The 12,059-nt window shown below is 39.1% G+C and overlaps 1 protein-coding gene across 2 annotated transcripts in view; it reads right to left on the bottom strand.

The window, feature by feature from the left end:
• Positions 1-12,059, bottom strand: part of YES1 (YES proto-oncogene 1, Src family tyrosine kinase) — a 46,041-nt gene that overhangs the window by 4,273 nt on the left and 29,709 nt on the right. For both annotated transcript variants that reach the window (XM_063130604.1, XM_063130605.1), the window contains exons 3-11: positions 9,697-9,796; positions 8,713-8,811; positions 5,697-5,800; positions 5,446-5,595; positions 5,107-5,262; positions 4,539-4,718; positions 3,313-3,389; positions 2,822-2,975; positions 714-845 (exon numbers count right to left, since the gene is read on the bottom strand). In XM_063130604.1, coding sequence (XP_062986674.1) covers positions 714-845; positions 2,822-2,975; positions 3,313-3,389; positions 4,539-4,718; positions 5,107-5,262; positions 5,446-5,595; positions 5,697-5,800; positions 8,713-8,811; positions 9,697-9,796 — 1,152 coding nt within the window. The remainder of the gene's footprint in view (positions 1-713; positions 846-2,821; positions 2,976-3,312; positions 3,390-4,538; positions 4,719-5,106; positions 5,263-5,445; positions 5,596-5,696; positions 5,801-8,712; positions 8,812-9,696; positions 9,797-12,059) is intronic.

The raw sequence follows: 12,059 nt of genomic DNA, 5'->3' as shown, positions 1-12,059 counted from the left end.
TTTAATGTCCAAACTGGAACCCATTCACAAACTATGGTTTGTTTGGGGCCAACAAACCAGGATCTGAAACTAAAGTTTGAGTCTGGTTTCTAAATTATAGTTTGTACTAACTGTGGTCTCTTGTCATGTACAAAATCAGACACAGAGGTACCTTGTGAATATGAAAAAATGAAACATGCTCCCCATCAATCATTCCTTACCCATGATTTCCAGCTTTACTATCACTTTCATGATCAGAATATTCAGCCATTTTATTTCCCCTTCCACTAGCCTTCCTCCTCCCTCACTGATTGCTTTAAGGAGACTCCAGGATGTCCTTGAATAATTCTCAATTGCTCTTCTTCTGTGTAAATACTATCCCTCTTTGAATATTTGTTCCCAGATCATAATGCCAACGATAGTTTTTTAAAACACACACACTGTGAAATGATTATTTTTTCATATCTTATACTTTGTAGGCTTTACTCTCTTCATATAGTAGAAAATCTGATACTTGCAGAAATGATCTTTGGTATTTTTAGTTCACATGTGAAAATAAGACCCAAAATAGTAGTTTTGAAAATAACTATTTTTAAAAAGCAGGTTACCTACCTTGCACTGATGGAAAATGCAGGAACTGATAGACAGAAAATGCATACAATGACAGAGCGGGCACACTGGTGATGCTATAAACAACAACAGTGACATTCCTATGCAGATCTCTTTTTTTTTACCTGGGTATGGCACACGTCCCTTTGTTACGAGCTCTGTCAACAAAATGCCAAATGACCAGACATCAGATTTAATTGTAAACCGACCATATAAAGCAGCCTCAGGTGCTGTCCATTTAATTGGGAATTTGGCCCCTAAAAGAATAGAAAAAAATACAAAAGAACCCTTCTTCTTAATATCAATTATACATAATTAACTTTTAAAAATATGGTTTTGGTGGAACAAATAATTAATATTTATGAATCTCATGTAGGAATGCTGAGAATCCCTCTCCCAATTGTAATAATAGTACTGCTGATATTCCAGATAGGAGCTGATCAGGATTAGGTTCCCCCCTCCTTTCCCAGAAAATTGAATTTGTTCTGATAAAGATTGGAGCATGTTTTGCTTGGATACTTCTAAAGTTAGGATTCAAATTGTAAATGTAGTATGTTCTGACTAACTATGAATTTGTTTTACAAACATACTCCGTAAACTGTATCTGTGCTGCCATTATATTTAAGCAGGGATCAACAAATTTTACCTAACCTTACTGGCTAACTGAAAATTTTATGTTGCTTGGTCCCCCTCCTCCTCTAGAGGCAGGGTCTTCCTCCCAATCCCTGCTATGTCTCAAATGCAGCAAAAGGATTTTCTCCTCTCTCCAGCTCTAACCTTGGAGCAGGCAGGGCACAAAACAAGCCCCTGCCCCTCAATATTTCAGAGCTGCAGGGGAGAGGAGAAGGGTTGTTTTGCTTCTGCATCCAACTAGCGATCCAAGGTCAGGGTGTCCACTGGGCACCAACACAAGTCATGTGTCTCTAATTCCCTCAGAGCAGGAGAGAGGTAGAAGTGTGTTGATTTGCTCCACTCTGCCCCTATGCTCTGATGAGCACAGAAGCAAGCCCATGTGCATCCACCCTCAAGGCAGGGGCAATTTTCCTCATAAGCATCAGCTGAACTTTGAGGCTGGGGAGGAGTGGGGTTTCATCACCTCTTTAGCTCCAGGTTCAGAGGGAGCTTTGAGCTCATCTCTCTCTCCAGAACCTGTGTCTCGTTTGCTGTGTATTCACCTGGCAATTAAGTAGTTATTTTTCTATTCTTGATCAGACTAACACACACAGATACACACACACATACATTTGCAGCCCTTACATAGCCTGGCTTACTAAGTCATATTTGCTGTGCTGAAGGACAAAACTCTAAGAAGCCTAGCCACAGGTGGATGCAGTCCACTGAGTCAGTGCTAGCCTAAGTGCTTTGAGAGAGATTGCAAGGTGAGTAATGTCTGATAACGGATTGTTAGACCTACCAAGGTTATTCTACTCATACATTCAGAAAAAGCTTGGGACAGAATCCTTTCTAGTTGTAGACTGCAGATGGGAGATCAGCTTTTGGAAAAAAATTCAACTTGTTAAAATTCCCCGTAGGTAAAAAAAAACAGCACTTGAAGGGGAGGGCTAGGCTATATCCTTTCTCCCTGATATGCTTATGTTCTACATAGAGGGAACCTTTAAAAATTCAACCCCTGCTACAGTCTGAAGTAGCTCAGTGCTGAAGTGACTGTACTATGTGGTTTTGCTGAAAGTGTAGTTTGACTCAGCTATGCCATTTTGGGGTTGCTTACCACTGTCCTTCACTATGCTGCTTTTCAAGGAACTCCTCAATGTGCAATTGTGTTGTATTATATCTTTTGAAATGGACCTGGAAAGGAATCTTTAAATGACTTATTCTGGAACAATGTTGCTTTTTAAAAGGTAAAGTTTTATCCTTGGCAACTTGGACTGTTGGAAACTGCATTTATAAACTTCAGAAAACTGAGTTTCAGCACTGTGTTGGTTTTCTGAATATCACATCCTTAGATGTGTCATGTATAACATTCTAAGTCCCAGAGCCTGATAAATAACCTCTTTTACTGATTAATGCTGAGTTTATATTGCTGAGACCTATAGTAAATGGAGCAGTGATGGGGATGCGCACGCACACATACCTCTGAAAGAATTAAAACATTAGCAATAATGCAATGTTAATTGACGTGGCTTTTGCTGATCAAGAACATAGATGTGATACTATGTGTTGATCCAAATTGCTGTAACTCTGTTGGTTTGTAGAGTAAATATATCTGAAATACCTTGCCTGGCAGTGTACTCATTGTCCTCTATTAACCTTGCTAAGCCAAAGTCTGCAATTTTGCACACCAGGTTGTCCCCCACAAGGATGTTAGCTGCCCGGAGATCTCGATGAATGTAGTTCATTCGTTCAATGTATGCCATGCCATCTGCAATCTTTAAAAAGACGTATATGAACAGTTTTCAGTTCACCTAACATATGCTAACGGAAACTATTGCTCCTGTTTAGCTATGTAACTTACATATTACAAACTTACATGTTGCAAACTTATGAATGATATTATAAACTTACCACCTTTAGATACAACAATGTATAAATTCTGTCCAAACACAGAATTTTGCAACAGAATTAAATCATCTTAAATTTAAAAATCAATACACCAATTAGAACAGATAGTTATTTTCATTGTTTTCTACACGTTATCTGATGCTATCATGTTGTAACCTGAGAATAATCTAGCAAGAGAACTTCCCCCTTGATTCAAACAAGTACCTGAGCAGCCATATCCACCAACTGCGGAAGCTTTAAATACTTTCCTTCTCCTTCCTTAAGAAAGTCTAGTAAGCTACCTGCAGAAAGACATTAATGCATTAATTCAGATGCAGCAGGAAACTTCTAAAAAGGATTATTAAAGGAACATATAGGGGATAGTTCTAGACTGTTTTTCAGCTATGGAATCTGTCATCATAGATATATTTCTCCCCCAAAACAGAGTGTTCCTTTAATTCAAATACAGCAATGATTTTACACTTTTTCCATGGGCTGCAGTTTCAAAAGATGCTTCTTGTACTTGCCTAAGCACATTTCAAAAACAAAATTCTGACAGAATCCATATGAAGGAAATAAATGCAAAGGGATATAATGCTAATATACATAGTAGAATGTCTTCCATTTATCACAGTGAAAGTGTTAATGTTAATTTATAGCAATTTAAAATTTAAGGGCTAGACATGGGACTCCTAAAAAAGAAATAGTCTCGGTATGTTTATGAGACAACAATTCTATATATCAGTTGTGCTAATGAAGAGACTTATACAACTGAATGTGAATGCAATATTGGTATATCTAACATGCCTTGGGTTGCCTCAGGACATGCCAAAGTGATGCCTAACGGTACTTGACCCAATTGGCGTTGCTTCTGGGCCATATAACACTACACTTTTACAAGAGTTTCCTGATAAAACTATAGTCTATTATTTTGTATCTAAACCAGTAACTACAAACTAAACAATGTTGTTAGCATAAGTGACTCCATTTTAAAAAGGAAACTATGAAACTGCCATTATGCAGCAAGCGAGACGCCACGTGCCCAAGGGTGTCTCCAAGGGTGTCTCCTTGTGTCAGTCTTATCTAACAAAAACAAGAGCCTCGGCTCCAGCACAAAAGTTAGTTTACAGTGGAGCAAAGGGGTTGTTTAACGAAGATTAGAAAGACCATTATGCCCCAAGTGTTACGTTCTGATTGGTTCATGCTGTTACTAGGCACTGCCCCTTGCAGGCTTCAAATGCTGTACTGAATTCCTTGCTTCTCTGTCTAACTGCTCGCCTTGAAGAGACCAGCCCTTGATTATAATCAATAAAGCGCTTTTGAACCCTCTGTCACTGAAGCTTAGGGGCTGATTGGATCCCGTCCCTAGGGCGAAGAACTGGTCTAACAATGTGACTCATAAAACATTAGCATTTTCATATCTTTGACGTGTCTAAGAAAGAAACATGTACCTTTTGTCATGAATTCAGTGACTATGTAGATTGGCTCCTCAGATACAACAGCGTAAAGTGGAACGAGTTTATCATGCCTTAATTTCTTCATGATTTGAGCTTCTTGTAGGAAAGCTTCTGGCATCATTGTACCAGGTTTTAGTGTTTTGATTGCTACTTTTGTAGTTCCATTCCATGTTCCTATGGAAGCAATGCATTACACTGTCAGTTATAGTAGAGAGAGGTTTCAGAGTAATATAAATAAATGATATTACAGCAGTGTCAGTTGTCTGTAAATTACTACTCTTTTTTTTACTTTTTAAAAAGCATTTGAATCTAATGAAAATCTAATATTTCATGTCATATGAGCACATGAAGTTGCCTTACTCCAAATCAGACCATTGGTCTATTTTGGCCAATACGGTCTACAAAGGCTGGCAGTGGCTCTGCATGGCCTCAGGCAGAGGTCTTTCCAGTTCTGCCACCAGAAAACCTTTTTAAAACTGGGAGGTCCCAGGAATTGGGCTCCTATGCCTTTAGAACATGTGCTCTACCCACTGAGCCATGGCCTTTCTCATGGCCTACTTACCCATCCATACTTCACCAAAGCATCCTTGACCCAGCTTAACTTCTAAGCGCAAAGATTCTCTAGGAATTTCCCAGGCATCTTTCGCCAAACCCTGTGTCTGAGGTTTCACAGTTGGACACACGGTTGTTAATTTATGACACAGGCCATCAGCATGATCTGGTAATTAGAAAAAAAATATTTTTAATAGTAATATATTTTAATCAATCATCGTATTTCTAGAAACATTCTCATCAGACCAAAACTACTTTAACACACATATATTACAATCAGTTATATTAAATCTATTTTAATTTCTAAAGTAAAATATTAATCTACATAATTTAGGGATTTAAAATGTACCTGAATAGTGTTTGACCAGCTTTTGTAAAGATTCAAACTGTGCTCTGGTTGTTATATAATATCCACCATTGTCAAGTTTTCTAATTTTGTAGTGTTTCACATTATCACCTCTAATCTCATCCCAGTCACGTATAGAGAGGGAATAAGCACCTAGAAAAAAATGTATGGTAAATGTGCTTTTGTCAATATATTTATAAACAAAATAACAACTAGCATTTGCCATAAGAAATAACAAAACAAAATTCAGATACCTTTTGTGGTTTCACTCTCTCGGACTAAGAAAATACCACGTTGGTTCCCAGGATTTAAAAGTAACCTCTCTGCATCTTTCCTGCCCATTTTACCAAAATACCATCTAGAGAATTCAAAGGGGGGAAAAAGTTCACATAGATTGCAATATTCTGGTTAATATCTCAGTGTAAAGATTATATATATTACAAAACAGTCAATTGCATAATAATTGAGGGCTAATAAGACAGTTATTGTGACAGGGGCTTTCTATACAGATCATGCTCCATCTCTATACCTTTAAAATGGACTTGGAATCTTTTCTATTTGAACAGGAGCCATAGTTAGTTTGTGTATGCACTATAATCTAAGAACAATCAGGTTATCGCATAACCCCAGCAACAGTCTAGACTTTCTTTTTCTCTGAACTTCATTTCTCTTCTCCATTCCATGGCAAAGTGCTTTTAAATCTGTGGCAAGTTTCAAAAACAGCATTTCTTTTGTGGTTAACCTTTCAAAGAAAATAAAACAAAAATCCTACTGGACAAGAGCTATCACAGGTGAGCCCAGGCAGCTTTTGGCTTGGAGCTTCATGTCATTTTATTGTTCCCCTAACATGTTTTCCTTTAAAAATTAATTTTAACATGGTTTCATTATAGTTATAGACATGATTTCCTCTCATTAGTGCTTGTATATAGAGAAAGTAGGAGTCTATTCTGCTGGTTCTAGCATTACATAACCTAGTTGCAAAGGAGAGAAGTCTCGAAATGGGCATGATTTCCAGAACTGTCCATAGATGAATTCAGTAATTATGCAAGTTAGCATGAAACAAATTGGAAAAACCTTTTGGCTTAGAAAAGGCTCTTTGCCAGTCCATCACCCAGAGACCACAATTCCTTTCTTACCTTCCCTTAACTAGAAAATGGAGGGAGCAGCAGTGGCAGTCGTGAGGCAAAAGGAGATGGGTGATGTTTGACCATTTCCTTCCTCGTTTCCCCCATGGCTTCTCCCCTGCTACCCCTTTTCCACAGACATGGGGGCAGCAGGGCAGAAGCCCAGAATTCTTTTCCAGATTTAGTTTTGATGTGAGCTGGAAAAGAATTTGGGAGCTTTTAAAGCTCAGCTCTCAATTGAGGTGGGCTTTTACAAGTTCCCAAGATTTATAACCAAGCCTAAGTCACCAGACCCCTACATCTTCCATGTTATCAATGCATGCTATGGAACTCAAGACAGCAGAGGGTGGCTGCAGAATACAAATATTGCCTGGCTAGTATTCAAAGCCACTGTTTCAGGACTGCTCTTTACAGCATTTCAAAAATGCACCAATACAGGGAAGAGGTTGCTTTTATCCAAGATTTAGAGGACAAAAAGTAAGGCTCATGGCAACAAACACTGCATGATAAATGCTTGCAGCATCAATGTCAAGCAACTTGTTATTGTATGAGTCAGCAGCCATTGTGATTCTATTCCACCCACAGGAAGTTAATGGAGGGTTACTTTCATAATCTACAAGTAGTACTTCAGTACTATCCAGATGGAAGTGCAGCCAACTAGCTCTGTTCCATGACCCTGTTGCTCTTAGTAACTAGAATAGAAGGTCAAAAGTTACTGTTAAAAGTAATAAACTGCTAAACAAAGCAAACATTGTAGCTTATATTTCTGTCAGCCTTCTTCACAGCATCAGGTAATTGCTGTACAGTGATGTATATAAGAAATACTGTGAAGTCACCTTCAACACATTGTGCCCAGTAGTTTCAAATTTATTTCTCTGCCTTGTAAAAATCTGGACAAAATACAAAAAGCTGGTTGGAAGCCAGTCCCCAGCTATCTTGTGTTGCTTGACAGAAAAAAAAACAAGTTCAACATTCTGGACCAGCATCTAGATCACAAAGAAACTTTCTCCTCTTTTGATTTCAAGCATTAAATGTATACATTTCAGCATTCTTGAGGTCCATTCCAAAGCACAGACAGCAGTGGTTGTTGTGTGCTTTTTAATCCTCTTCCTCAGGCCTGGTTCTCATAATAGCCAATAAATGGGGCTCTACTCATATCAGAACTCTAATTGCTTGGTAGCACCTCTTCGTTCCAACAGCTGCTGCAAGTACCTAGAAGCCAGAGAGCCCCTTTCAAGTCAGTTTCTTGCTCCCATTGTCTGGGGCAATACAGGAGGATGTAGATATTACACTTACTAACACAGGCATAGAGTGTAAACTGTTAAGGCACTATGTCTGCTATTCAAGACCAAACACAATGCCTATTTATCTTAGTGCATTTCTACCCAACAACATGTTATTATGTTGCAAGGACTAAAGTAGGGGCTGCCAGTGACACTAAATTGCATCCTAACATAAAGGAAGACTTTACAGATAAAGCTGCAGCCATAGGGTAGCTCTTTATTCAGAAGGTGTGTGCAAAACTGAGAATCAGAATACTATATTAAACAGTCCAGGCATGGAACTGGATTCAGAGAACCAAACTATTTTGTCCCAAACGCAGAAAATCCTCCACTTTATTGCAAACCCAATTGTGAGCCAGAATCTTGTCACATCAGTGATGTCATCTGGGATGCAATCTGCCACTCCTCAATACTCCTCCCAGTCATTTACTTATTTCCTGCCCTCCTTCCCACTTTTTGATGGCTGCTCCAGCAATGGATGAAAGAAGTCTCTTTCCCCTCTCTAGCACGAAGTACACTTCTATAGCTGCATACCAGCTATAAGGAGTGTTGGGAGATCTGCGATCAAATCTGAGCCACAGAAGAAGTTTCGGGGCTGTAATGCTTGACTTGCATCCAGGCCACCAAAATTGACATTTTTGAGCCAGAAAACATGAAATTCGTTATCACCACTTTTCCCAGACTGACACGTTTAGATCTAAATGCAGTTCAATGAGGTCAGTCACAATAACTGCAGTACTTGGAACTTTAAAATACAGTCAATGAGACTGGTTTCATTCTGTCCATATAGGCACTTAGATGCCTATAATTCTGTTGAAAAGTTTTGGGTGAAATGACTGACCAAGGACACAATAATGCCTTACTCTTCTGCTTGGATGGAGTCTGCAGGAGCGACGTAATTGCTAGGAATGTAGCCACTCTTTCCTGTTGCAATAGATCTTGCTTCCCACCAGTCTCCTTCCCTGGGGGAGGAAAAAGGTAAGTTACTCCAAAACCACATGAACAATAGATCACTTTGTACAGTGAAATGATTTGAACAGATGAACTCTGTTCAGTCCAAGTTTAGCAAATATGGTCTCATTTAAATTTAGGCACAGATAGCACTGCAAAGAAATATTTCCCCCCATTTAGGGGCAATAGTATGTAGTAGAAAGGGAATCTTGCCTTTGGTAAATGTTTGACCAACAAAATGAAAGGGTATAACTGGAAGGTTAGTAAGCTCTAGAGGAGGCAAACTGTCCTACTAATTCCAAAAAGAATGGACATTAAACAGAGGTATGACTGGGGCAAAAATCCTCCTCTTAATTCGGGATGAAAGATTATGTAAAAAAGCAGTTCCATCCTTAGAAAATTCTGAATCCTCTACAAAACTAAAGTGAACTCTTAGAAATATCCTAATGCAAATTCCAACAGTACACATTTTCAAGATGTGCACATTTAACAAGACAGTTAAAAAGGTAATACTGTATTTCTTTGATTCTAAGACGCCATCGATTGTAAGACGCACATTAATTTCAGTACCACCAACAGAAAAAAAGCTTTGATTCTAAAAAATAATAAATGCGCCCGCAATTCTAAGACGCAACCTGTTTTTAGAGATGTTTATATGGGGGAAAAAGTGTGTCTTAGAATCGAAGAAATAGGGTAGTAATATCTTGCAGGATACATTCTTACTCTTGATAAAATTATGCAATCGTTTCCTTTTGCAACCTTCCCAGCTCTTTTTCACAATCAACAACTATCCTACCAGTGGAAAGCAACACTTATGGGTCAACTAAGCATGCCTAAGAGTGTGCAAAAGGGTTCAATTTGATCAGACCCATAAGTAGCTAGCTGAGAATACTTACGTGTTATTGATTATCTGGAACCGTTCACCCTTCTTGAATGACAAGTCATCTGTGGTCCTGGCTTCATAGTCATATAAGGCCACAAAAACAGTAACACCACCTTAGGAAAAGCAAAAATATGCCAATCATGTATTTTGCTACATGTGTCAATGAGAACTAAATATACATAAAGTACATAAGAATATTTCACCAATTTCATTCTGAAGGTAAGCAAGATATTCTTATTAAATGAGAGGAATAGTTATAGATGTTTGCTTCTGCTGCCCTAATGCTAAAACATATTGCTATAGTTCCCAAGAGCTATTTCTCACAATAAAGACAAGATAGTATTGCGGGTTGTGACCTCATTACATATCTAAAAGCATTGGTTTAGCATGCATCTATAAGACGTGATTATGCAAGGTTTCCAGCTGTGTGTGTACCATGTATGTTCAGACACTCAAATGCCCTTCCAATGTTTCAGGAAAACGACAACAACCATATTGTTTGTTGCCGAAATGCATAGACCGCTGTTTTGTGCAGTGACCACACTGTTTTTCCCAAATAGGTGAAGTTCCAAATTGGAACTGCATTTGGAGGGTGGTCAGTTAGCCCAAGGTAAATGGAATGAAAGAGCATGAAGGTTATAGCACCCTTTCTCACTCGACATCTCCCAATGAGAATTTGTTTTGTGAACCACCCAGACAGCTTTGGCTATTGCGTACTATAGAAATATCACAAATAAACACATTAGTTTTTGAGCATTAATGAGCACAGTCAGTAGACTTCTGTTACAGCTGCTCATAGGCAACTAAGCTCAGTACCCTGAGGCAATGTACACACAGCAATGTAACAGGAGCAGCAGTATTAAGCATGAAAATACGGTAATGGGGAAAGGTGTACCTGCCATCTCTTTGACATGCAGTTTTCAAAGGCCCTGCATGACTAAGGGCAAAGGTGGTGGTACCAGGAGCTCAATGTTCTACTGACCTTGGTTACTGCTACTGTGATAACCTATCAGTTGGACCACACTAAGTGGAAGGCTGGCAGATGATTACAAAGTGTCATGGGATAATAATCAGGAAATACTGGTCATTATTCTAATGAACATGGAAGGCCTATATCTGCTTGGGACGAAGGCATCTGGACAAAATGAAAGATATATTACAGCATGAACAGGTCCATATACCAGTCACTCTGATTTGCTATCACACTGTACTCCCAGGTGTACATGTCTCTCTCCTCTCAACCCTTTTCCCTCTGAGACCATGGGCAGGGATTAAACGTGACATCTTCTGCATACTAACCCTGTATTTTCCCACTGTACCACACATGGAGTTCTTTTGTATTAAGCCCCACATGGGTATTCCCATGCATGAAGCAGGGAAGATGAATGGTGGGGGCACCTGAGAGTCTAGAAAGGACTCATCAGTGTTGCTCTGTGGAGCAGAAGGCCTGGGTTCTTATCCTCATATTCAAAGTTTTCCATCTGAAGTTACTGTTGCCAAGATAACCCTCAAAAAGGAAGTTTGTGCCTTGGGGTGGAACTTCAATCCTCATCTCCCATTTCCCCCAAATCGCCTTTTCCAACTGGACTGTTGGGCCAATAGTTTTACTTGCTATACAGCTTGCTATTCTAACTTATGTTCTTCCTCATGTACAGTGTTATGGAATTTGGTTGTACAAAGGTACAGTTCTCACACCAGGAAAACACTCCTGGTTAATTTCTGGGTTCTTCATTCAGGCCTTCAACCTGAAGAGCTATCATGGCTTGTGCAGCATGGAGGGATGCTGGGGCGGGGGGAGATATGGTCTCCTAATGGCTCTCTGGTTGTGTACTGGGAGAAGAGGGTATGTGTGTGCTAGGTTGTGTGATGTTGTGAAATCGTTCAGTTGTTGCCATGAATTGAAGAGTGCTCTTGTGCATAGCTAATGCAGAGGGCATTGTCAAAATGCACTATCATGATTGGTAGGTGGCAGTGGAGTTTCTACCGATGCTATGGGGGTGTCTGTCAGAGTAGCTATGCTAACTTTTGTTTGCACATCTATCATTGCACTGCTGACTCTGCTGGTGGATAAGCATGTGACTGTGACTATATTAGATCCATGATAGCACTGGCTGCTTGGCTAACAAGGCCATTTCACATTGTTAATTTAATGTAAAACTATTAACTGTACACACCAAACGAAAAAAGTGCATACTAATAGTAACTGTATAATTCCCTTTTCTATTTGCTTCCCATTTTTTTTTGTTTGCAAACAACAAATAACTTCACTTGGGCACAGCACTGTAAAAAGAACTGCATCCCTCTTTCATTAGTATATTGAAATTCACTAATTTATTCATTACCCAGGTTTTATATTGAGAAAGTTCACAGCACGTT

This window comes from Elgaria multicarinata, chromosome 7 (assembly GCF_023053635.1).
Source record: "Elgaria multicarinata webbii isolate HBS135686 ecotype San Diego chromosome 7, rElgMul1.1.pri, whole genome shotgun sequence".
NCBI lineage: Eukaryota > Metazoa > Chordata > Lepidosauria > Squamata > Anguidae > Elgaria > Elgaria multicarinata.
The sequence above is the reverse complement of the archived record's forward strand: the minus strand, read 5'-3'. Positions and strand labels throughout refer to the sequence as shown.